A 27,458-nucleotide genomic window follows, 5' to 3' on the forward strand; every position below is an offset into this window, starting at 1 on the left:
CCCTACCTATTCATCCCTCTCTCACTCCCTGAAAACTCCTGGCAAGCACTGAACTTTTTACTATCTCCAAAGTTTGCCTTTTTCTAGAATGTCATATAATTGGAATCATACATAGCCTTTTCGGACTGGCTTCTTTCACTTAGCAATGTGCTTTCAAGATTCCTCCATGTCTTTTGGAGGCTTGACAGCTCATTCTTTTTATCATTGAGTAACACTCCATTGTATGAATATACTGTAGTTTGTTTATCCACTTACCTATTGAAGGATATAATAATTGCTTCAACGTTTCAGCGATTGAATAAAGCTGCTATAAACATCCGTGCGCAGAGTTAAAAATATTTATTTATTTATTTGGCTGCGTCGGGTCTTGGTTGCTGCACATGGGATCTTTGTTGCGGCGTGCAGGATATTTAGTTGCTGTGGCATGCGGGATCTTTTAGTTGCAGCATGCAGAATCTTTAGTTGCGGCATGTGGGATCTAGTTCCCTGACCAGGGATCGAACCGGGGCCCCCTGCTTGGGGAGCACGGAGTCTTAGCCACTGGACCACCAGGGAAGTCCCTGTGTGCAGATTTTTGTGTGAACACAAATTTTCAACTCATTTGGGTAAACACTGAGGTGCCTGATTGCTGGGTCCTATGTTTAATTTTGTGAGAAACATCCAAACTATCTTCCAAAGTGGTTGTACAATTTCACATTCCCAGCAATGAATTAGAGTTCCTATTGCTCCACATCCTCACCAGCAAATACTGTTGTGTTTTGAATTTTAGTCATTCCGATAGGTGTGTAGCATGTATTTCATTGTTGTTTACCTCCACTTTTTTTTTGAAAGCCAGCTCAAGTGGTTCTATTAACTTTGTAATGAACTCAATGCCTATAAGAACTCTCTTATATCAGGTGTGGACGTTCTTGAACTAGAACCTCTATGACTACTATGATTTTCAGATATCTGCGTGCAATGCAAGTACCATTTATGTGCTTAATGAATATTTTGTTAGTCATAACATTGTTTGTCAACTAAGTCAGATAAACAAGCTTATGATATAAACTTAGCTATAGCTAGATATTACGTATAATAAATGTGCCCTGGATTTGACATCACCAATAACTGCAAGAGCTCTGAATCTCTCAATTTCAAACATAACCCTCTGTGACGTCACCTCCTACCCTCTCAGCCTGCCTCCCCCAGCACTCCTGCTCAAACGCCACTATTACTTGTGAGACCCCATATCCACTGGCCTTTTCACAGATTCACTATCCACCATGCCCTTCATTCATCCCCTCCTTACTCAGCTTGGATTCTACTCTAGCCCACTCAAGGGCTTTCCTCTTGCAATTTTCACTGCTTTTCCCTGTACCACCATTTTTAAAAACATTTATTTTATTGAAGTATAGTTGATTTACTATGCTGTGTTAATTTCTGTTGCACAGCAAAGGGATTCAGTTATACACATATATACAATCTTTTTCATATTCTTTTCCTTTATGGCTTATCACAGGATATTGAATATGGTTCCCCGTGCTATACAGTAGGACCTTGTTGTTGATCCAGTCTATGTATAATAGTTTGCATCCGCTAATCCCAAACTCCCAATCCTTCTCTCCCCCTGCACTTTCCCTTTGGTAACCATACATTTGTCTTCTATGTCTGTGAGTCTGTTTCTGTTTTGTAAATAAGTTCATATGTGTTATATTAAGATTCCACATATAAGTGACATATGATATTTGTCTTTCTTTTTCTGACTTACTTCACTTAGTGTGATAATCTTTAGGTCCATTCATGTTGCTGCAAATGGCATTATTTCATTCTTTTCTATGTCTGAGTAGTATTCCATTGGTGTGTGTGTGTGTATCACATCTTCCTTATCCATTCATCTGTCGATGGACATTTAGGTTACTTCCACGTCTTGGCTATTGTCAATAGGGCTGCTATGAACATAGGGGTGCATGTATCTTATTGAATTATAGTTTTGTCCAGATACATGCCCAGGAGTGGGATTGCTGGGTCATATGGCAGCTCTCTTTTTAGTTTTTTGAGGAACCTCCATACTGCTTTCCATAGTGGCTGCAAAGATTTATATTTCCACCAACAGTTGTCCACCATTTTTGATTCCCTCAGTACTGGATCATTACTTAGGAATAAGTAATAGTAGTAGTCATCTTAAAACAAAATGAAACAAAAATGTTTCTTAACTCAAAGCTTTTTTATTATTGTTATTGCTTCATTTCTTCACTCTCCTTCATAGTTAAACCCCCCAAAGAGTTGGGTCTACTTGCTATCACCACTTCCTGACCCCCTCTCCCAGTCAACCAGGCTTGTGCCTCCACAGGTCCATTGAAACAGCTTTATCAGTGTCACCAATGTCCTACACTAGCCACAGCCAATGGTCTGTTCTGTCTTCATCTTACTTGACTCCTCACTACTTCTGACACATCCAACGATAGCCATTGTGAAGCACAATCTTCTCTGAGCTTCCAAGGCACCCTTGCTTGCCTGCTTCCCTCCTGCCTTCACTGTCTCCCCCTCTGCCGTCTCACTAAGATGTTGGACTGCCCAAAGCTTTCAGCACTTTCGTCTAGTCTATCTACATTCTTTGCTTCATGACTTCAAAAACTATCCATATGCTGATGACTCCCAGGTGTAGATCTCCAGACTTGGATCTTTTCCTAGAGCTCTAATTCCCTTTAATGAATTAGAGTGTAAAATCCTTTAATGGCTTCCCATTACATTTGGAGTAAAATACAGAGGGTTTTTTTGTTTGTTTCTTTGTTTTTTTAAACACAGTGTTTTCTTAACCACGTCTTATGTGGCCTCTACATAAAGTGCTTCCTCTTCCTGCTTCCCCGACTCCATCCCTTGCTGCTAACTTACCCATTTAATTGGTTCCAGCCACTCACAGTGCCCTTCTTTCTGCCCCTGAGATGTTCATTCCTGATTGGGGCCTTTGTACTTGCTGTGGCTTCAGCTTGTAAATCTTATCCTCTGCCTGCCTTCTTCTTTTCATTTAGGTCTTAACTCAAATAGGATCTCCTCAGAGAAGTCATTTGCTGACTATATTTGCTTAAGCAACTCCCCCGCTCTCTCAACTATATTATTTTACTGGTTAATATATTTCTTGTCCATTTCATCCCACTTCAACACCAGCTAAGTGAAGATAGGTACTGTGACTGTCTCATCTCTGCTTTATCCTCAGTGCCTGAACAGTGCCTGGCACAGACTAGATGCTCAATATATACATTTGGTGACAGCTGACATTTAACTGCAAATGTGCCTTAGCCTTTAGAGTTCAATTCAAATGATTGATTTTTCTACCCTACTTCCCTGAGCAAGGAGACCTCTTCTTCCTCTAGAGCTTTATAGCCTTTGGTACAGACCTGTGTTTGAACCCTTATCCACGTTCACTGCGATTGTTCCCTTGACTTGCCCCAAGAAGAATTTGCTGTGTCCCCAGTATTTGATCCGCTGCCAATACATATTAGGCACTCAAATATGTGGGGTTCTTACTGACATCACTGACACCAAACTGAACTTCAGCTTGCTTCTTTATCCCCACCAGAGATTTTTTTTTTTTTTTTTTTTTCAGAAGAAGTAGGCAGAGTCCCATACACAGGATCTGGTTATTAAGAACTCTCACCATAATTAAAGTGTGATGTTCCCCTATGTATTAAAACTTCAGACACTCAGAGAGTGTTTCGGAGTCTGGAAAATTTAATGCAGCTTCCAAAAGTGCCAATTTATCACAAGGGAGTTACTGAGCACCCTGAACATGCTGGCTTATTAAGTAGAAGCACTTATTAACCAGATGCTTTCCAGCAAAGAAAAGTATACTTATAAGTGCCTCTCTGTTAATAAAATGTCAGACTGAAGCAGCTAATTAACACTAGAAAACTTCTTTAAAAAAAACGGACATAAAGAACGTGAAGAATCATTTACTTACTCTTGAACAATCATCTATGTTTTGATGATCCCCAGATCTGTACCTCCAGCTTCAATTTTTTGTTTCTCCCACGTACACCCAAGGTCCAAATGGGAAGTTTCGCTTTTTTGACTCCCTTGCATCTAAAACATAATGTGCCAAACTCAACTCACTATTCTCTCTCTCAAACCACATCTGCCTATTTCATCCTGGAATCACCATGCCTTCATTTATCTCAGCTTATAGACTTAAGAGGCTCTTCCTCTCCCCTTTTCATACTGTTGGTTCTTCTTTCCTGAACACTTCTATCCATCTCTTCATTTCTGTTTCTGTTGCTCTCCCCAACACCTGGTCTGTAGTTTCATAACTAAATAACAATTACATATCCGGTATCAAGCCTCAAGTCTCTTCCTCATCTAGGACACCATATACACCGTATACATGGTGCTAAAGCACCATGTTTGGTATATCACTTTGCAGATAAGAGACCACCATGATGACCAAATTCCATTATAGTCTTGCCTCATCATACTTATTCAAATTGGTTTCTTGAACTTTCAAACATGAGCCTTGGGTTAGTAACCTCAGAATATGCAAAGTTTACTTGAGTCTTCACCCCAAGCCCTTCCAGAACACAAGACTATTTTAGTCATCCATTATATGGTTACCAAGCACTCTATGTCTCCCAATGGCTCCCAGTTGTATCCAAACTCTCTAATAAGACCCCCAAAGCCTGTTGACATCCAGCTTTGCTCCTCAATCTTTGCTGCTCTGGTGTTCCCACTGTTCCTATCCCTTTCCTCTCTCTCTGTCTCCTGTCTCCCCTAGATTTCAGTCAGCTACCTACCCCTCAACAAACCTGCCATCTTTATGTCTGGAACATCCTGTTCAATTTCTTCCTGGGATGAACTTCAACTGTTTTTAACATTGAATTCAGTGGTTTTCCCTCAGGAAGCTGTCCTTTGTCACTTTCCCAGCAAACCTGCTCTATGATTGCTTGCACGGCACTTAACAAACTATCCTAGAAGGTTTGTTTACTGTCCATTTTTTCCTCAGCAAATCATGGCCTCTTTGAGGGAAGAAACAATATCTTACTGATCTTTGTAATCTCTAGAAACATAGAAGGCACTCAAAATATGCTTACTGAGTGAGTGAGTGATGGACAAAAGAATACCTGTCCAAATCTTATCCTATTTTCAGGAGTGTAGATTGGGCCAATTCACTTTCACAGGCTTCTCTATGGTTCAATTCTATTTTGATCTTTCTATGCATGGATTCCTATAGCATCCAGCCATTCTCTGTATTATAATTAACTTCTATATTGCCATATTGTCTTTACTCCAGTCTTGCTCTCTAATTCCTGAAAGATAGGTCTCTTACACCTTTCTGGCAATGCTATGAGCACCTAGCATAAGAAATAATTAGTAAATTGATGAATGAATTAACTGGGTGAAAAATGGATCCCCAGATGGCAAAAATAAAACCAATGGAAAAAGTAAAACTGAAGTTAGAAGGCAGAGTCATTCTGTGGAAGTTGATGGGAAACCACAGGCAACTGAAATTTATGATCTATAACTTGAACACGAAAGTCTAAATACAATTAACAAACATTTATTACGTGGTTTTTATGTGCTGCCATTACCCTAGATACTGGCATTATGCTATAATTTAATTTAACGAGCTGACCAAAAAAAAAAATCACTCTGAAATTATAACAAAAAAACCCCAAACCTATTCTATTAGAGATACACAGAGAGAGAACACAGATGAAGGAGCAACCAACTGTACTCTTGAGGGTCTTCTTACTGTCCTAAATTCTTTTTTCCCCCCAAAATGAATCTAAGGTCTCATAGAAATCCTTAAGCCACCAGAGAGGAAGCCACTTTCATTACCCTAGATTTGAGATGATATGGGAGCCATTTGCTACGCAAAAGTTACAGAGAAGAAGTAAGAGTGAATCTGGATCTCTTAAATGATGCTGGACCCTCTGTTTTAAATGCATGTTTTGTAAAGCCTGCGTCTCTGTGCCTTTCAGTAGGAAAAGAGCTGGGAACTCCTGTGAGATGGAGCTGAAAGATGGGTGCTGTTGATCTATCCCAGTATTTCTTAACATGTGCAGTATTGATATTTGGGGCCGTATAGTTCTTTGCTGTGAGGGTTACCCTGTGCACTTGGGGTGTTTAGCAGCATCCCTGGCCTCAACCCACTAGATGTCGCCCTCCCTTGTGACCACCACCACAAAAAAAAAAAATGTCTCCAGACATTACTAAATGTCTCCTGGGGGCAAAATTGTGCCTTGTTGAGAACGAGTGATCTATGTCGTGCTTTGGAAGAACTTCTGGGTTTGAGAACTGAAAAGTAAACCATCAGTTAGTTTCTTCATATGCATTTCCGTATGCACTAAAAACACTTTCCCTCTCTTAATGACTTTTACTATGAGTTTTCTTTTTTGACATAGCTATTTACATATTATATATGGATGGGTATGTCTTAGTCACATTGTACGTACAGTTTCATCTATGGTCTTTCATTTATCTTCGTTAAGAAACTCTAAATATTCAAGACCTCTCTTAATAATAAGGATAACCTGTCTTCTAGAATTAGTTACAAACCTAGTGATCTCAAATCTAGTGTCTGACAATCCTTAAAGTTCTAAATAAAGACTTCCCAGGAATATAAGTTCTAAAACACTACAACAGCGCAAAAATACTCCCTACCAAGTGTCAGAGATCCAAAGGCCACATCTAATGAATTTTAGGTGTTCACCCCTGCTGTGTAGAGGCCCAGGAAGGCTGTGACCAGCCAATATGTTCTCTCAAAGGCTGAGAACTCTGAGAAGGGCAGAAGGTGACAGAGAATTACAAGAATAAAAATGAAGAAAAGGAAAGGGAACCGGTGAGATCAGCCCCAGTGAGGGCAATGGGAAACAGTTATAGAACAGCATGAAGCAGGCAGAGGGAAGCCAGGAGCTTACACGTGAGTGAGACAAAATACAGAAACATGTAGGAAGTTTAGGATGTCACCTTAAGGACAAAGATCATCTTTAGGGCATGTGAGGAAACAGAAAGGGCCCCTACACAAGAGGAACATGAGAGACTTTAAGGAAAGCCAGCCCCTGCTCCTCTGTCAGTGCCCACTTGGCCCTCGGTCTGCACCTGCTCCGGCAGCCCCACTGCATCACCCATGACAACGGATGTGTTGATGCTCAACTCTACTCCCGTAGTCTGTTTCGGCAGGCAGACACTGCATTTTCTATTTTTATTCAATTAAAAATAAAAAGCTCCGGCTAACAGGTCCTCCTTTCAGACTCTCTCATTTCACACCATGCTTTTATTTTTTTAAAGCACTTATTACAACTCAAGTTAAATAACTATTTGTGTAACTTTTATTTAATGTTTGTCTTCCCTGTTACAGACTGTAACTCCCATGAGTTCAGGGGCAACATCTGTCTTAGTCACCTCTGTACACCTACTTTCCTAGTCCATAACTTGTGGCACTTGATATTTATTTTAAAAGAATAAGTCTTTGATTATCTGGTTTGTTCCCTGAGGGCACCAGATATCAGAAGAAAGCCAAATTGCTAAAAATCGATAGGCTGAAATAAACAATATACAGAATGACAAGTTTGCCAAAGCCAATTTGCCAAAAATCAATGTGCTATATTTACCAAAACATCTTATTTCTTGTAACTGTTTACAAAGTTAATGAAAATTCGTATTACATTGAGTGGTTCTAATAGCTTTTGACGATTTTAAGGAAACATTAGATGACTGTTTTTTCATTTTATTTTAAGAGCAGCATTTTACTGAATGTTCATTTTATTGAGAGAGTTAAGAATCAGAGTGATTTAGATTTCTACTGAATAGATTTAATATAAAGATAAATTAATAGTTTCCCAATCTTTTGAGTAGTCCCATCCTATTTCCTTTCTACTGCTTTGGATAGTTCTCATTTTTCACGTTGAATCTGCTTGCCCACTGCTACCATGGTGACATACCCCGTTTCTCAGATATCCCAGTTGCTAGATAATAACAAACGAGCTTATCATTTGAGACGGAAAGGCTTTAGACATTCCAGATTTCTTTAGTTGTTTTTGAATGTCATTTTCTGTTATGCTAGAGTTTAACCTTTTTCATACTTTCAACCAGAATGACTTATCAGCCTTAATTTGGTGTTTTTGGCAACTCGTTAAATTTTATCATATCAAGTGTGAAAGGGTAGTTTTGGGCATCTATCTTCCATCCTTTGCCATTAAAAATATTTCATATTTTATCATTTAATCATTCTTTGACCAATGACACAAAGGGTGTTTCAACTTAAGATTTGTATTCTTTCTTTTTAATTAATTAATTAATTAATTAATTAATTTTTGGCTGTGTTGGGTCTTCGTTGCTGCCCGCGGGCTTTCTTTAGTTGCAGTGAGCGGGGGCTACTCTTCGTTGCGGTGGCTTCTCTCTTGTTGCGGAGCACAGGCTCTAGGCACGTGGGCTTCAGTAGTTGTGGCACGTGGGCTCAGTAGTTGTGGTGCACGGGCTTAGTTGCTCCGCGGCATGTGGGGTCTTCCCGGACCGGGGATCAAACCCGTGTCCCCTGCATTGGAAGGCGAATTCTTAACCACTGTGCCACCAGGGAAGTCCCTTAAGATTTGTATTCTAACAATGAGTAACCATACTCGCCATATCTTATTGATACGGTTGTTCTGGGTCTTTCCTCAGCAAATTCATGTTTATGATGAATATATAGGAAACTAGTGTCATCCTGAAATTGTGGTTGTTGGCAATAAAATATATTTTTTCTAAGGATTAAACATATTGACAAGAAAATTAAACTATCTGTGACCCTTAGTTTTTGAGAAATTAGATCTTTTTAAAGTGCTGGATATAGAAAAGAAAAACTTGAACTTTGTAGAAACTGTCAAAGCTGTTAAAGCAATTCAACCCAATGTGAAGTTCTGTAAACTTTATAGTTAGTATTTTAATACATTTGATGAAGTGGCTTAAAGCTCTAGACAAGAGAGGTTTTTTGTAATTGATTAATTATAAGTTTTAAAAATTAAACAATTTTTAAAATTGAAAAAATAAACTGTCTACTTGCAGAGAGATAATGGAGAGATGTAGAATCTCTCCAGTGTGGCACCCTGACAAGGTTTGTGCCACTATTCCACTCTTGACTCGATAGACAGAAATGTTGAAAAAGAGCCTCTATTTAACTGTAAACCTGAGGATTATAGCAAAGAAAAAGGATCTTGTTTCGAAGAAAAGAATAAAAGCTCTTTATAATCCTAAATTAACATGCTATTAAGAAATTTGCCTAGTACTTTTATTAGAAAAATCTCAACTGTATCTGAGGCAACAGATTATAGAAAGAAAATGGCCATTTAAAATACCATTTAAGATGCTAGATTTCTCTATCTATAGAACAATAGAATCTCTATCTATAGAATGAGCTTTTAAAAGGTCTAAAGGAAGAAGGTCTGTTTTTTCTCTTCTTCTTCTATCAGGTATCTTGGAAGCAGGCATTTAATATGATACCATCACTTGGGGAGCTGTGTTTATAGAAAATGAATGCCTAGGGATAGGAAATCAAACTGAACACTCCACTTTGATTAGCGAGCTGGGCGATGGATTTTTCTACTTGAGACCCAAGCTTGAACCTGAAGAGGATTTTCAAAGTTGGATTGTAAAATTTTTAATGACTATGCACAAAGGTCTTTTGTTCTCTTAACTAACGTCAAATGCTGTGGAGCTGAGTGATTTTTCTGGCTCGAACCCGGTCGTCTGCTTTTCACCTATAAGGTGAGTGCCCCTCTCTTAGGGACAACTGTCAGTAAGATGATGATGTCACAGATTTAACAAGGTTGTGAGATGATATTTGGCAAATTCTGACTAGTTGCTGTTGATTATCATTTTGATGAGTAGCTTAAACAAGATTGTGGATTTTATCAATTTCTTTTCTAACATTAGTCAATAGGATATAGAGTGTTATTTCCCACTATTGTCTTGATGTGGTTCTTGTTGTTTTCATGTGAATGCTTTGGTCTACTCCTGAACTTTTCCCATTGCTGCGAGAGAAGTTCTAGCTGGTAAGTAACCAGAATCAGAACAAAAATGAAAATGAAGTTGATTCTCAATTAGACAATGTGTGCTAATTACAGCATCATTTTAATCCCATCCTGGGTTCTCCCTGCTCCTCTAGCTTTAGCCTTCTATTTAATGCTGTTCACTTTAGGAACACAAAGGAATCTGTATGCTAGGTAAATCTGTGGCAAAACTCAAAGGCAAAATTTAAACAATTTTAGACATAGCTGCTGTTATCCCTGCCACTTTCAATGGGGTGATTAACATAAAATCAAATACATGCGTAAATATTATGACTGTACATTTAACAACACCCAGGGCCAAATCATCTTCATCCTGAAACTTACTTTATTGAAAATGTAAGGGGTAAACTGAATAGCACCAGTTAGATTCAGCTAGATTGTTTGCCATGGTGGATTGTAAAAATGGCCACAAAATTTTGTAGCTCCTCATAGCAAGAGGTGAATTCTATTTCCCTACATTTTGAATCTGGGCTGCTTGGTGTTCTGGACTGAATGTTTGTCCCCCACCCCCCACCCCACTGTGACGGCATTAGGAGGTGAGGCCTTTGGGAGGTCATTAGGTCGTGAGAGTGGAGTCCTCATGAGTGGGATTAGTGCCCTTATAAGAAGAGCCCAGAAAGCTAGCTTGCTCTATTTCCTTCATGTGAGGGTACAACATGAAGTTGTCAGTCTGCAACCTGGAAGATGGCTCTCACCAGTCCCTGTCCATGCCATGCTGGCACCCTGACCATGGACTATATAAATAGTCTATGGCAATTTTTTATAGCAGCTCAAACTGAGTAAGACATTTGGTGACTTGCTTTGACCAATAAAATGTAGTGGGAGTGACCTCCTGTGCAAGTTCCAATCCTAAGTCTGAAGCTAGAGGATGAGCAGCCACATGGAGGAAAAGTGAGCACCTTGGATGCCAGCCTGCCAACTGCCAGACAGGTGAGTGAGTCTGTCCCAGATCAACTGGCCTTCATGTCAACTGAATACAATCTCTTGTAAAAGTCCAGCGGAGATCAGCCAAACCAGCCCAGATAAGAACAACCTAGCAACCAACAGCATTGTGAGCTAAATAGAATGATGGTTGTTTGAAGTCACGAAGTTTTGTTACACGGCAATAGGTAACTGATATAGATGTTTCATCTTTTATACTTTTGACTCTATGGGAGCAGCCCCATCACAGTGGGACTCAATAAACACCTGCCAATTGGCATGAGCATCAAGGATGCAGCATTTGTATCTCTTAAGATGCAGCCATGGCCACAGACAGACACAACTTTTAGGAAATTTCCTAGGAAGTTGATGTTTTCACCTTTAATGTTGCAGTTACTCTTCGTTTCAACTGAAGGTTTTTCAGGATCACTGATGCCTTTATAAGAATATGTAAATTAAACCATTATTTCATTCCTGCACCAGGACACAGCTTTTAAAAAAATCAGCTTTATCAAGATATATTCTACATACCATAAAGTTCCCCTGTTTAAAGTGTGCAATTAAATGGGTTTTAGTGTATTTACAGAGTCATGCAGTCATCACCAAAATCTAATTTTAGAACATTTCATCACCCTAAAAGGCACATAGCTTTTTGCTTCATATTTTCTAATACCGATAGCTAATAAGGACCTTTAACATCCCATTTAATTTGTGATAACATATTTCCTGCATCAGCCCAATTATCCTATACTGCAACACATGCAGTGTGCCTTGTTACTAAAAACCATGCTATGGCATTTAGAATCCTGGACCATCACACAGAAATCCGAAGAGCAAAACAACCGCTGAGTTCAAATATTATTTGCATTAAAGGAGCTTATTTAGCAGATTTTGAATTTGAAGCCCTATGGTAGTTTAGTAATTTATTTTTAATGCAGAAAAATTAAGCAAATTTAGATGGCTATTAAGACACTTCAAATTGCTATTAACAAGATGAAGAAGAGTTAAGTTCCAGAAGCTGGAGTGTGGAATCTAGAAATGGGAATGTGGAATAGAGTTGCGATATGTTGCACACTTCCAGAAGTGTTAGAAAGCATGTCGGCCACTCCATCATCCAGTGTACAATACTGTCCAATTAGGGGTGTTCCTTCACCAAATATTTCACAGTTCAGTATTTCAAGACACATTTTTAATGAAAACATAACTCTATTTGTATGGTTAAAAAACAAAATGGCAGGGAAATAGATTCATTTTATAGAAACTAACTCCATAGCTCACCTTAGGTGTACCTATCTATTTCCTAAAGAAAGGTTAACAAGATTACATTTTTAAAGCATTTTAAATTATAGGTTAATATAGCTATACTGGCAATGACTTCTTGATTCATTTGCAGTATATCAAGCTCTAGGTAAAAGAAGATGATCAACCCCAGAGTTTCAAAGATATTAAAGTGCTTCTGAAGATCAATTAGTAATTATTGCACAACAGGTTTTAGTGCCTAAGAGTTAGATGCTATGATAAGCAGTGGGAGGATACAGATGACAATCAACCTCTTATTCTACTTAAGAGATATCCCCTGGGATCTCTTTGTAAAGTGGATGGATTTCAAATTCTAGATCCCTGTATTCTACACGTTCTGGTCATAAATAAGGACATTAATTAAGCCCCGATGGCATGGAAAAAACCTCAAGGGAGAGTCATGCAACAAACATTTATCAACCACTTCAAATGTGCTATGGGAGACACAAGGTGAAAAACAATCTGTCCCCCATGGAGTAACCTGAAGGCCTGACTCTCAGCTTTTCCCCCAGGGCCAGGTTTCCCTTAAACAGAGGAAGGACAACGGAAAGTAAAGTCTTCCTTGGACTTTTCTGTGTGTCTCAGGAGTAAGCATCCATTTATTAATTACTAATACCAAACCTACTTCCAAATAAGGTTTGAGAACACTTAATAGGAAAAGCGTGTGTATACATTTAATCATTAAAATTATGTATATACATAACATATGATCCAGCAATCCCACTCCTGGCCATATATCCAGAAAAGACAAAAGCTCTAATTCGAAAAGATACATGCACCTCAATGTTCATTGCAGCACTATTTACCATAGCCAAGATATGGAAGCAACCTAAGTGTCCTTTGACAGATGAATGGATAAAGAAGATGTGGAATATATATATATATATATTTATATTTATATATTTATATAAATAAAATGGAATATTACTTAGCCATACAAAAGAGTGAAATAATGCCATTTGCAGCAACGTGGATGGGCCTAGAGATAATCATACTGAGTGAAGTAAGTCAGAGAGAGAAAGACAAGTATCATATGATATCACTTATATGCGGAATCTAAAAAAATGATACAAATGAACTCATTTACAAAACAGAAACAGACTCACAGACATAGAAAACAAACTTCCGGTTACCAGAGGGGACAGGAGGGGGAGGGATAAATTAGGAGTTTGGGATTAACAAATACTTACTACTATATATAAAATAAACCATAAGGGCCTACTGTATAGCACAGGGAACTATATTTAATATTTTGTAATAAACTATAATGGAAAAGAGTATATGTATGTATATATATGTATAAGAATCACTTTGCTGTACACCTGAAACACAATATTGTAAATCAACTATACTTCAATTAAAAATGCTTTAATGAAAAATTTAAAAAATAAATTATATATACATATTTAAAAGAAAGGTAAGAAGAAAAGGGTTGGGGGATAATAATATGACAAAACCTAGGATAAGCGAAGCTACTACTGTTTAGCACAACAGTTCATTCCATAACAGAGGGCTGAACTCTTCAGCTCAGAGAGGAGGAAATGCCCCTTAGCCCCACCTCTAAACTCTGAGATCCTGCTGCAAGGGTCCTTCCTGGGAAACAGTGAATAACATAGATAACAGTATTCTTTCTGAGTGGCACTTTTAAAAAATATTCAGAGATAGCTGGATATGGCTCTGTAGCATAAGAACTTCAATAAAAATCAAGAACCTAGTGCTGTAAAAATATTTCCATGAGAAGCAAGAGTAACCCAATCCAGGTAGATGATGTTCTGGCAATTTGACTTGATAACAAGGATATAGTTCAAAGCATAGAGCACCAAAGGCTGACATTTCTCAGCCATTCCTTTGGGGGCATCAACTTACAGGAGATGCAGAGCAGGTCACTCAAACTTAAGATCATTAGAATTACCTGCAGTGCAACTGCTCTCTGATGGAACTCTAAGCATCCGGACTGGATACAGAGAAACTACTATTCACAAGTAGAAGTGTATTCATATACACATATTTCCTGAGCACCTACTATGTACCAGCACTAATCTAGAGGCTGAGATTCAGGGGAGAACATACAGACTTGGTCCCAGCCATTACTGGGTTTACAATCCATAGAGGGCAGAGAAGGTAGAGAAATAAAATAATAAATACGTAAATTTTTTTAAAAGATAATTTCAGGCGCTAAGTGCTATGAAGACCCTTGTAATAAAGAGTAACGAAGAGTCTGACTCCATTTTTCAGTTTGCTGATGGCTTTCAGGCCTCACCACGCTCTCTTCCCCTTACACTCCACATCTGGGCAAGCTGATAAGAAAGCTCAGGTGCACCTTTGGCGTTGGCAAGAATTTCAAGCCATGTCAGCCCCAGCTCAAGGGCAGGAACCCTCACCCCAGCCTCACCCCAACCGCCATATATATAACCCCAAGCCCATCTCCCTTCCCTGCTTTCTCAAGCAATTTTTGGACCAGCTTAGGTGTTCACCCGGCTCACCCCAGAAAGCACATCACTCCAATAATAGACCCTTTCATACCCTCCTGGTGAATGTGTGCCAACATGAGTCTTGACATTTGAACCAAAGTTTGGATGGAGGGGCCATATTGCCTCTGAGAAGTGATCACATCACAAAACAGGGCAAAGTCTCAGGATTACACGCACAATAAGAAAAGCAGCAAGGTCTCTTGGGGCTAGGCTCAGAAACTGAACAACGTCACTTTTGCTGAATGCTATTGGTCACAGCAAGTCACCAAGCCAGGTCTTCACCTCTTGATAGGAGGAGCTGGGAAAATTTGTGGCCATTTTTACAATCCACCATGACCATCTAGCTGAGTGCAGCTGGGCAACACCCAGTATACCCATTTTGTTGTAATGTGAGTAAAAGTCTTTTGATGAATATCACAATGGATAATTTTGTCCTGATGAAGGGCTTCTCCACTCTGCAAGAGGTCGGGGCTGGGGTCCCAGGGGGCCATGTCTTATCACCTTATATCCCTGTGAAACTGAGTATAAAACCTGCATATCCTAGGTACTGAAGAAATTATTATAGACGTGAACTAAAGTGAATTTTAAGCTAAGAACAATGTCATAGCTAAAGCATAGGAGTAAAAGGGAAAAAAGTCTGCCATAAAACATTTTGAAAAATCTTCCATATATGTTCATACATCATCTTATGCATCATTCACATTTTTCAGTCATTTTGAACTCAGCAGTGTCAAACCGAGGCCTCTTGTTAGATGGATGACAAAGCCATTGGAGATAATTCTGACACTCTAATAACATAATTAGGCACCTGATCTGTAGGAGGGTGAGTCATCATGAGCCTCCCGACAGACCTGTGGGATGGGATAGAATGGCTCACCTTGGGAAGTGTGATGCACACACCCACAATTCTATGGATGCACGCTAGCTGACGTGCTGAATTAACTTCCCCCGTTGGAAGGCAAACGTGTGTATTTGATTATGGATGCTGCTGCCTTCCTTATTTCTCAAAATGCCCTTCTGATTTTGCATCCATTGGGCAAAATACTTACTGACTTTGCTGGGACTGAGCTAAGCCTTAGGAACAATGAAACATACAGGGGTTTTTGCCTTGAAGAAGAAGGAAACTAACGATAGTTGATATATTGCTCTATGCTAGTCTCTTTGCATATGGTTTCTATGCAGCACTTACAACAGCCCAGTGAGGTTTTAATAGTATAGATTATGAATTTGTTCTAAGTCTTTCACCAAATATATGGCAGAATCTTGATTCAACCCCTGGTCAACTTCAACCTACACACCCAGGCTCTTTCCAGGCTATAACAACAGGTTTCCTCCAGATACGCAAATATTCCATCAGTTTCGATTCTTTGTTAGAATACTAGACCACTACTACAGTTATTAAAGGAAAACCTCCCTTCCTTCCCCCAATGAATCTCTCTTTAGATTCTATCTCTACACAATTGCGATTCCATGGGATGATGGGTACATCAGACAACGTGGCCCTGGTGAATGAACTGCCTGCTCCTCAGGGTCAAGTCCCAAGTACATGCAGTAAAGAAGGAAATTAAAATACATGGATGCTAAGTCAAACTCACCTCTGCTAGAAACAGTGCAGTTTCCAGATTAAGTTCTCCCTGATAAATCCAGCTCTTAACTCTTGTAGGACATACAAATTGTTTCTCACAGTTGGGTGCATAATTTTATTATGTACTGTTCTGCAGTTAATTATTGCTTCACTTGTGTTATTCTGGTGACCTCCAACTGTTTTAGGGTAAACTTGAGTGTAATTACCATGTTTTATGTGTTGCAAGTACTCACATGTATGTGTGTATATGTGTGTGTACACAAATATGTGTATCTGTAGTTATTTATTTATTGTATTAACCATGGGCTGTTAACCAAATTTCACACCAAGTATTTGCATATTCCCATGAATGATAATTTACATAGATTTAAAGTCAATTTAAATATGCCCAGAGCATTTTATTACACTTATTGATAAAATAGATTGTTAAGAAGTAGGCTAGTTGCCCGACAAGCCTCAAATGAGATACGAGAAAAGTTAAGGATTTTTTTAGGTAACCCCAACAGTTTTCTCCTTTTAAATGAGGTTCTAGAACAGATGGGGATTTCCCTTCATAGATCATTCATTCATTCATTCATACAACTAAATAGTTCCAGAATGCTTACTGGATGCCAGATACTGTGTCAGGTATCAAGGACATTACTGGTATCAGAGCTCTCTATGGGTAGTTTCTATTAAGCTAAAAGGAAAATGCAATTTCATAGGAGAAAATATGTGGAAACTATCAAGATATTCCAAAGTCTAACGATAGCTGAATTAGGCTGACGCACAAACTTGGTTGTCCTGATTAAAAAAACGTGTTCCAGCTCCATTTGATTTCTATTTCAACCTCTTCCATGGACACAGATTGATTGAGGTTGGTCAGAGCTATTTAACTGTCACAGATCTACTAGAGTTGTCTCTGTTTCTCTCCTTTTTTGTGTGTTAGGGGATTATGATGCAGATGGCTTGGAGGATAGAGACTGGAAAAGCCAGGATATTGAGCCTCCAAATTTTAGTGTGGGAAGTAAAGTTCCTCTGCGTTTAAATGAATTCTTGGACAACCCAATGGCTTTGCTCCAGAAATGGCCTGCTGGAGTGGAGGATAATCTCACATGGGTCATTACACTTCCAAGCGTTAAGCCTCAGAATGAATGTTAAATTAAAATTCCCTGCACCTAGTAGACAGAATATTGTGATACTCAAAAGACATGGAAGTGCTAAATGAATTCTGAGCAATAATATTATTACCACTGCATATTTATTCAGTTCAACAGGGTGCTAAGTACTGTACAGACAGATAATACAAGCAGCCTATACAGAAAAAAGCAACAGCAGTAGTCTTATAACAGTCTCCCATTCATCTGCTTTAGGAATAGACAGTGTAACTAGACTTGTTAGAAATAATCTCCTCTTTTCAAAAGTATCCTCAAGGTTTTCTATGCTTTTGTTTGATTGGAAAGTGGCCGATTTTCCACAGTTACCATTTATGAATGTGGCCAAGTCTCCCAATTTCAAAATTACCACAAGAATGCTGCAGGCATTAAAATGAAGAACTTCATCCCCTTGCAACTGGAAATTACAAATGGAGTTTTCTGGGAAATCTTAAATCAGCTGTAAAATATGATATATGTACCACTATGTTTTTTATTCGACTGGGGAAATAGGCATTTTCAAAATTAATAATATTGCTCTTTATAACTAGCCTTCAATTTTCTGAAAAAAATGCATACATTTGAATGCCAAAAGAATCTAAAAATTGATGAGTGAAAATATTCAAAGTTGAAGCATGAAGCAAATTTCCTTTTTTAACAAATCTAGACACAAATAGAGGAAAAGTTCAAGTACAGTATACCCAATATGTACATGCAAGAAGCAATATGCATGTGGATGAGCCTCAAGAATAACTTTGCATACACAGAAACTAACTGAATTTCAGAATCCTAACTTTCTTTATTTAAATGCCAGCCCATCAGGGTTAGAAGAAGAAAAAGTTAAGCATTTTAGAGAAAATGGGTTATAAACTGTCACTGTTGAGTTTAGTGTTCTGACAACTTTGAAAGTAACTATAATGTAATTTCTCAAGTTGGTAGCTAAAATAAGGGAACATCTGGATGCCAATGAAATGTATGACAATCAAGGAGAGAACAGAAAAGCAGCGGGAAAAATGCTTTCCCTCTGCTTATAATAATTCTTTGTGGTTTTGAACTCTTGCTCCAAACCTTGGCTATGGCAGTCAAAGGCAGCTCTCTTCTCAATGATTCACCTATCATTCCTGATCATATGAGCCCATGTCTGGACCTACTTACCATTTCCAGTAGCTGTCCTTTCCACCAGCTTAATGTGCTATCAGGCTTCATGCCTGAACACCTGTGTGAAGTGGGAAGAAGTGTGTATAATGTCTCACGTAAATGGGTCAGATTTCAACCTTGTAGGCTGGGTCTGGCCTTTGGAAATGGTGTCTCCAGATAAAACCTTTATTAAACAAACACAGAATCCAGTGCATGCTGTCCTGGGGTTAAGCGACCCTAATGTGGACAATATAATGAAGCTGAACTGTAGAGAAACATGATCCAGATACATTTATCTTACCAACAGGCAACCTCACAGATGCTGTTTCCTTCTATGGTTTCTGAACTGGCCTTGCCACTTGTAAAATGACTAAAGTTACGTATTTATGTCATTGGAAATATCTGGGCACAGGCCTATGCAGCTTAAGCTCCTCCCAGATAAGAACTAATTATAACTGAGTTGAGATTCATTTTCTCCTTCTTCTGTCTAACCACAATAAAGAGGATGGAAAAAGAACTTTTTTTTTTTTCAATTCAATTCAACCCATACTTACTTGGGATCTAATAAGTGTAACCTCAGTGCCAGGAGGAAAATTGAAATTGTCATTAAGGACTTTGTAATCTATGGTCTCGTAACAGAGACATACTCATGAATGATATATTTCTTTCCATTTTTACCTTAAGAGGGGATATTTCATAGAAGCATATGATTTTTCCTGCCCTCCCTCACTAAAAACCACACTTCAAGGTTGTCTGAAAGTGGAGTCTCTCTGGGTGCAAAGATGACTTATTCTTGGCACGCGCACCAGAGCCTTTCCAGAGTCCCTTTTACTTACCAGCGCCAAGTTGAAACTGATGTGACATGGATAGGGAGTCAGGGCTGCCCTTCTTCCTACTAGTTCTCCTTGCATCATTTGATGGGATTTTGTTTTGAAGCACGGGAAGGCGTATGTACCCTCTCAAAGACATGTCAAGCCTCAGATACAGTTTGGTTTGGATCCTTTCCCTCTTTTGACACCACATTTTGTCACCAGTAGAGAATGCAGACAGCCATGCCAAATGCGAATGTCGCCTGCATGTCCACATTTGGCAAATGTTTACCCAGATCTTTAATTTGGGATTTAAACAGTTCATCATCTAGTAGACGATATCTAAGGCCTGCTTAGCGCCTAAATTTTATGATTCTGTGGGATTTATTTGCACTTTTGTGAAAAGATGCTGACAATATATAATTTTGCCTTCACTGAGAAAATGTTATAAAGGAAAATATTAATCTACAGTGGGAGAGATGGGGATAGTTCATGTTTGTGGAAAAAACGTTCAGAAGTATAACGTTACTTATTTAGTTTACGTGTTCAAGTTTCCAATATAATTTTCCAAATGACATGAGTGAATATGCAGTAGTCCCTTTTTTTCAAGTGTTTTGGAGATATTTATGTAAAAATTTTCTTACGCTGTGTACTTTTGCCTTCAATAAGTGAATTCTATAAGGTAGGGTCTCACAACTTCAGCCAAGGGAAGGATTTTTGCTTACATTTGTGTGCAGGCTGGTCGAGTGTCTGAAACAATCTGCTACGTGATATTAGATCATGTCCAGGGTCTTTCTTTCAGTTGATCTACAAGCAGGAGGTTAAGGAAATGCCTGCTTGAAAGTGGGCACCAAACCCACACTACAGAAGTGTTAATAGGAGAGCTAGGAGGCTAGGCTATATCCATGCAGTCTTCCAGAATAAGTGATGATGGTCCATTACTTAAGGTCATTAAGAACCCTACCACAGACTGCTATTTAATGAGATCTCATGCAACCAAAAAACAAAAAGCCATACTGAATCTGAATTTTTTAACATAAAAAATTTCCCACAATAAACTGATAAATGCAAAAAGGAGGTTATAAAACTATAGGTATAGTATGATTTCAATCTTTTTGACAAATTTTATGCAGGATTATATGTAATATACGAGCTTATACACATAAATGCAAAATAAAAGTTCCTAAAGTTTATACTCCAAAACCTAAAAAGTAAACATCATTTCATGGGGAAATTTTAAGTGTTACATTTTTCTTCTTTTTTGCTTATCTTTATCTCTCTTTTTTTTTAAACAATGAATGTGTATTATATATAACATGTTTTTGGTACATCATAGTTACATGTTTCTACTTATTCTGTAATTTGAAATAACTGTATTTAAAAAAAAAATCCTACCATAGGCACTAAGTAATTTTTAAAAGAAGAGTTTTGAAATAAACTCTAATTTTCTCCCTTTCACTGAAGTGTATAGACACATGCTTTAAACCATTAGAAACTGAGGTCACTCTTCCTTACATATGGATGTCCTTGTGATATGACAGGAAATTTTAAATGAGTTGCTCCTGGAAGCATCATTTTTGAAGACGGGTAAATGGTTTTGTGCATGTATCTAAGCACATATCATGAGTCTGTCACAGTCTTGCACAGAGAGATTTGTAATTCTTCATCCTGAGGTGGAGCAAGCATGTCCTGCTACCACTGACACACAGAACAACGTCTCCTGTTGTAAAAATGCTAAATAAAAACCCCATCGTGTTATCTAGCTGAAAGCACCTCTCTAATTCCTGGACACCACAGGAGTCCGCCTGCCATAGCCCTGTCTCCCTGCTGGCGATGCTATAATGTGCTTTAAACTTAATTTCAGTCTTTCTGACTTGATGTTAGTGATGGTAAAGGTGAGACTCTGCCAAACTCATTCACAATGGCAAAGAGGCTGCCCCACATTGTAAAGAGAAAAATTCAGTCATCTGGTATCTGAGGGATACCAAAAGTTGCTTTCACAACACTCAATTTAAAGGCAACACAAGAGAAAATCAATTCCCTCTCTATGGAGAAAGAAGACATTCTGCTTTTTCAGAACACAGGGCTTGATTGGTCAGAGGCCCCCTGCCCCGTGGGTACTAGTTTCTTAGTTTAAAAATGTCTTTGTGAAGCTTCTTAAGAGGGCTATTAATGAGTACTTATACATTTAAAAAAAATATTGAGCTTTTCCTATTTCATTTGAGATAGTATCCTAAAAGTAGCTTTTATCTCAATTACGTATTAGCAAAGTATACCTTAGCATGGAACTTAGCCCCATGTCCAATTTAAAGATTTATTAGCATCTTTAAAAATGTATAGTGGCATGCCAAGAGTTATAACAGGGTACCTCATGAAAAGTAGTCTTCCTTCTGAATTATGTATTTATGACCTCCTGAGGATGACAGATTTCAGGGAGGTAAATGTGATTTAAGAACTGCTTTCAGGCTCCAAACGCGCACTGGGGTTTGCAAGAGGCCTCTGTACTGACTGGGGTGCAGTGGGGTGAAGGCTTTTCCCTTCCTGAATGGCAGTTGGCACCACGGGAGGCCTGCCAACCTCTTGCCTAGGCACCTACTTTTGTGGGTTTCTGGGCAGTACAGATCACTGTAGCCTGGGAAGCATGGGTTATCTGGTTTGTAGTTTTCCTGGAGCCCTAAACTTAAAGTTCAATCAATGTCCATTGGGTGCCCATGATGTTCCAGGTATTGTTCTAGGTGCTGGGAGTACAAAGAGGGGCACTCCTTAGCTTGCCCCCACCCCCATCCTACTGCTGGCCTTCACCAAAGACAGGCCCAGGAAGGGAAACATTGCCGAATCTCTAGGGAGCCCATCCTGCAGCTTGCTAACACAGCTGAGATGGCCTGAAGGAGAGGCCAAACTTGAACCTACTAAGGGCAACGAATTTTGAATGACGGTATCTGTCACTGGGTATTAACCATGGTGTGGAAGACCTCTACTGAGAATCTCTTGCCTATTCATGATCAGTTTATTATTTCCACTCAATTGAGGTGTTGACATCTGAATGAAACAGGAAAAATTCCCGTTATGTGTTTAAATAATAACAACTAAACACAATTTAAGGCCTTAAAGTCGCTATAATTCTGGGGAAAGCTTGGGAGTTAGTGATGAAGCTGGGTAGGCCTAGAGATGGCAAAGCTGGAGAAATTAACTATCTGGGGATGCTACAGCTCTGCCATTTGAGCTAGGATGCCTTAGTCTCCCATCTCAGAGTTTGACTTAGAAAGTCAGGGGAACTGCACATCATACCGCAGAGCCCCAGTGACCTTCTTCACAGCCAGGCTAGACCCATGGTTGACTCCTTATTCTGCCTATCTTTGGAGAACGAGCTGTGCCAACTTAGATGGTCATAGCCCATTTAAATGGATGCTGGCAAATGGAAGATGATAAATCTCTGAAACTTTGGGCTTGTCTCCAGAAAAGGAAGGAAGAAATTAGTACTCTTTTGAGTGCACACCATATGCCAGGATCTAGGTACATTCATAGATGCTATCTTGCTAACGTACTATAAACATATTCAACAACCATGAGCCAAACTATACATGCAATGTAATATAATGCACTAAGTGTTCTGAATTCTGCCACAAGAAGACTGCTTCAGGAATCAAAAGGGAAAATTTTAAGCTTCTAATCATAATAGCTGACACATATTAAACTCTTAATATGCGCAATGTACATGCACCATGCCAATCCGCACAAAGTCCTATGAAAAAAATATTATTATTATTATCCCAATTTTACAGGCGGGGAAACTGAGGCTAGGTAGATTAAGAAAGGTTACGTGGCTAGTGAGTGGCTAGGCTTCTCTGTCTCCAGATCCTATGCTTTAACCATCTCTGTCTACATTTGTTGTACATGATTAGTTTGATGTAAACTTTAAGGCGACTACTATAATTAGGACATTGTTATGAGAGATGCTTTATTTCTCACTAAGTCAGATGAAATAATTGTGCAAAATACATCCAAAAAGATGAAATAACCAAATTTATTACAGGTTTTCTCAATTTTAGAGGAACTGTATTTGCTCCAACATACTGACCTATTTTCCTGGGCTCTGAAATCTGGGACTCTCTTGACTTACCTTCCTTACAGTCATCTGTATCCTGCTCACAACCCTCTCAGCATTTCACTAAACCAGTCCTGCTGCAAAATAGATGAGGTTGGTAGCCCCTGATTTGCCATGAAAGCAAGTCACTTGAAAGGTCCCAAAACAACAGCTCATTTGAATAAAGCTGTCTGCGGCATGCAGGAAGCAAGCCAAAGTAGTTTTCCTTTTTATTAATAGAGGCAATTGAGTTGAAATCTCAAGTTCTGAACCTGCCGCCACTCCATTTTTTATTTTCCCACAGACAGACTTAAAGCGCTCAGCTGGGTCATATATGGTGTTAGGCATGGGTGTGGGTGGTTTCTGAAGCGCCCCAGTGAAATCAGACTGGACGGATCATTCTGTAGCTCACAGAGTGTGTTGCACAAATAAACCAGAAAAGCAACACAGTGGGAGAAGAGGGAAAAGGAGCTAGGGAAGCAAACGGCAGAGGGTCAGTTTACCATCTCTGCACTGTGGAGAAGCCAGTCTGGGCTTCCGGGCCGTATGGTTTGTTGGGAGTTCTCATGATTGTTCAGAGCCAGGCAGGAAATCTGAACCTCTTCTCTGAAATGGGATGAGCCATTTGTGTGATACCAGGCTTGCAGGGTAACGGGTCCCCCCACCGGCCCACAGGACCCAACCATCGCTTGCCCCCGAGGCTTGAAGGAAGCAGCAGCATGGCACCACATCAGGAAACCATTCCTAAGTGAAAACAAAAGCAGAGTCTTGGCTCCCTGCAGCCCGTGTGTGCAACTCAACAAGCTGTGATCCCACTGGAGCAATTATCTATCTGCCCGCACATCCCCAGTGAGCAGAGCGCAAAAGCCCGTTCATTTCCAGACTGAGCCACTGGCTGGAGGGACCATCCCAGGTCCAAGGGAACAGGTTTCATTCACTGTTGCTCTACTAACCAGTGTTCAGATTTAAGGAGAAACGAAACAAATGCAACCTTTCGCAAACAGGTAAATTAGAGTGTGGTTATTTATGGAATCAAAGATTTATTTCAGACAACTCTCCTAGCATATATAAGTGTTTGCCTGCAGGTTATGAACTTGGAGGCTAACCAGGGGCACAGACAAGCAAGGTTAAGAGGTGGAGAACTGCCAGGGGCAGACAAAGCAGACATGATGCCCAAGCAACTCTCTGTCACCCAAGGACCCAAAGCAACCGCTCCCTCCCTCCCTCGGTTCACATGGAGGCTGAGTGGGAAGACGGCCCTCAGCTGAGATCCTAACCAACTCCGTACACTCTATCATTTCCAACCTCAACAGGCTCTCTTAAGACTTAGCCCTGAGCTCATCTCTTATTTTTTTATGGGCCCAAAGGGGCATGCTGTGAAAAAATGGGTGAAAAGATGACAAGAAATTAATTGCATTCTACAATACATGTGAATTACTTCCCCTGTGAGATGATTACATATTATGAGGCAAGAAATCTTCCTTTATATCAAATGTTGCAAAACAGGGGCTCATTGGCTTACAAAGTGTTACCAAAAAATGGAGGTGCCAAATTTGGTATGCAGATCTGATTTTGTTTTTGTTTTTGGAAAAAATAAGACTTTCTGGTAAAACTGGCTGCTTCATCTGCCACTGGCTGAACTTCTTTAGAAGGGGCAGGGGAGACCCACAGTACTTCTCCCTTCCACCCTCACCAGCACACATGCTGCTCCTCTGAATTACCTGCCCAGCCCTGTGGGCATCTGGCAAACTCTTGTTTTGAACAAACTATCTTAGAATTAATTTTTGCTTTCAAAAATTTGCTTATGTGCCTGATTCAATATTTACTCTTCAGTCAATTGGGAAAATCAAGTGGTCCGTCTGCAATTCACACTTCTGGGGATGCTCTCACAAAAGATCATTCTTAAGGACCCACACGAACCTGGACTACTCTTCAGGAATTGGAACGGCAGTCCTTGCTCTTACCTCACATGCATGTGTGTGCACACACACACAGACATATACACCACCACCACCAATACTCCTTTTTAACTAGACTGGAGTGCCCAAGGCCATCCCTGCCTGGCTTGCTGGGGCACTGTTAAGACATAAAAATGACACTGATTTAGGAAACTCTACTGATGGGGAAGGGTTTGTTCCCGAGCAAGAATAATTCCTGTGGGTAAAGAGACAAGATTTCTGGGAAAGATGGGCTGGAAATGCTCCTTGAGGAGAGTGGAGGAAGCAGGCAGTCAGAAAGGCAGTTGCTTGAGCCTAGGGAAGCAGGAGAGGCCTTCTGTGAAGAATTTTCACTTGCAGGTTCTCCCCCCCTTGTAGTATGGAGTGTGGAACATGGAGATAATCATATTTAGATGGAGGTTTTAGCTTCCCACACTTTAAGTGTAGTTGCCCTGGTCCCTTAGTAAAGTCTAATGCATGCATGTAGCCTTGTAAGGTGGTGGTGTGAGAAGAGAGGGGCAGGGACAGGCAGTGAATGGTCTGGCCTGCTGTATGAGTTACTAGAGCTGCCATTACAATGGACCACAGACTGGGTGGCTTGAACAACAGAAATTTATTTTCTTACAATGCTGGAGGCTTAGGAATGTTACCAAACCAAACTTGGGTCCGCTCGCCGGTGCACAGTAAAGCCAATCTACTGACACCGGGTTGTGGTGAAGGAAAATTCAGCATTTATTGTAGGGCACCAAGCAAAGAGAGCAGGCAGCTCATTCTCAAAAGACCCGGAACTCCTCAATGGCTTTCAGGGAAGCGATTTAAAGGCAGTATGAAGGAGGGGGCTGCAGGGTGTGTGATCAGATTGTGTACAACCTCGGATTGGTTGGCATCAAGGTGAAGTTTCAAGCATCATCAAGTTTCTGGTTTCAACCAGTCTGGGTCTACGTTCTTGCGGTCAGTGGTTTTCATCTGGTAGGGGTCTGTTTCCTGTAAAAACAACTTAGAAGTGAGCGTCAGGCCTTCATCTATATCTTTCAGGGAACTGGGAGTTTGGTGATTCTGTGGTGTGGCGGATTTATAGTCTAAATTGTTACCAGTTTCCCAGCCCAACAGCTCTTCTTTGTTTCTACCTCTTCACCTTTTCTAATCATTAGTGATTGAGTCAGCCTTTAGAGACTCAAGGGGGGCCTGGGAAACTAAAGCAAAAGCCTTTTCCGTCAAAGGATAGGGACACAGGGCCTTGCATAGTTTCAATTCCCCCTTTTCTTTGATACTCCTCAACCTTGACGGGGACAGGTTCAGGAAAAGAAAGGGAGTAAAGATTTGGATAGAGAGGTTAATCATAAACCCAGCAGAGAAACTCAGTTTTAGGGGGACTCAGTCCCAGAAGTCTGAGGTGAAGGTATTAGCAGGGTTGGTTTCTTCTGAGGCCTCTGTCCTTGGCTTATAGATGGCCGTCTTCTCCCTGTGTCTGCACATGGTCTTCTTCCCTCTGGATGTGTCTGTGTCCAAATTTCCTCTTTTTGTAAAGACACCAGTCATACTGGATCAGAGCTTACCCTAATGGCTTCATTTTAATTTAATTACTTCTTTAAAGACTCCAAATACAGTCACATTCTGGGGTACTGGGGGTTAGGGCTTCAACATACGAATTTTAAGGGGAATCTTAAGGGGATACAGTTCAGCCCATAACACCTGGTATACAGTCACTCTTCTGCTGGAGTCCACACTGGCACTCACAACACAGGCATAGCATCCTCTCAGATGGACTTTGTCCTGGAGCCTGGGCTGGGGCCCAGCAGCAGAGGGAGCCCCTGTCCAATGCTGGGCCTATTACTCTGAGGAGCAAACAGCTGAGGGGGTGGTAAAGGAACAGCCAAAGAGCGTAAGAGAAAACCTCCTCTTTCCCTACATGTGTATGCTGATGCTTGATGGGGGCACTGAGCTGAGCCTCGGGTAAATCTGTTATAAAACGAGAGTGGGAAAAGATGATTCCGTTGGCCACACTTCAACACACTGATGGATGTATAGGCCTATATATGTTCTATAAGAAGAGGAAGACCTATACT

At 39.9% G+C, this 27,458-nt stretch overlaps 1 protein-coding gene across 3 annotated transcripts in view; it reads right to left on the minus strand.

The window, feature by feature from the left end:
- Positions 1-27,458, minus strand: part of FAT3 (FAT atypical cadherin 3) — a 573,936-nt gene that overhangs the window by 173,939 nt on the left and 372,539 nt on the right. Inside the window, exon 5 of one of the 3 annotated variants that reach the window (XM_061202722.1) lies at positions 26,220-26,376. The exons of the other annotated variants lie outside the window; for them this stretch is intronic. Within the exon in view, the coding sequence (XP_061058705.1) occupies positions 26,302-26,376 (75 nt within the window). The 3' untranslated portion in view covers positions 26,220-26,301. Of the gene's footprint in view, positions 1-26,219; positions 26,377-27,458 lie in introns of those variants that run through there. 3 annotated transcript variants of the gene reach the window in all.

The sequence above is a fragment of the Eubalaena glacialis genome, chromosome 10 (assembly GCF_028564815.1).
Source record: "Eubalaena glacialis isolate mEubGla1 chromosome 10, mEubGla1.1.hap2.+ XY, whole genome shotgun sequence".
Taxonomy (NCBI): Eukaryota; Metazoa; Chordata; class Mammalia; order Artiodactyla; family Balaenidae; genus Eubalaena; species Eubalaena glacialis.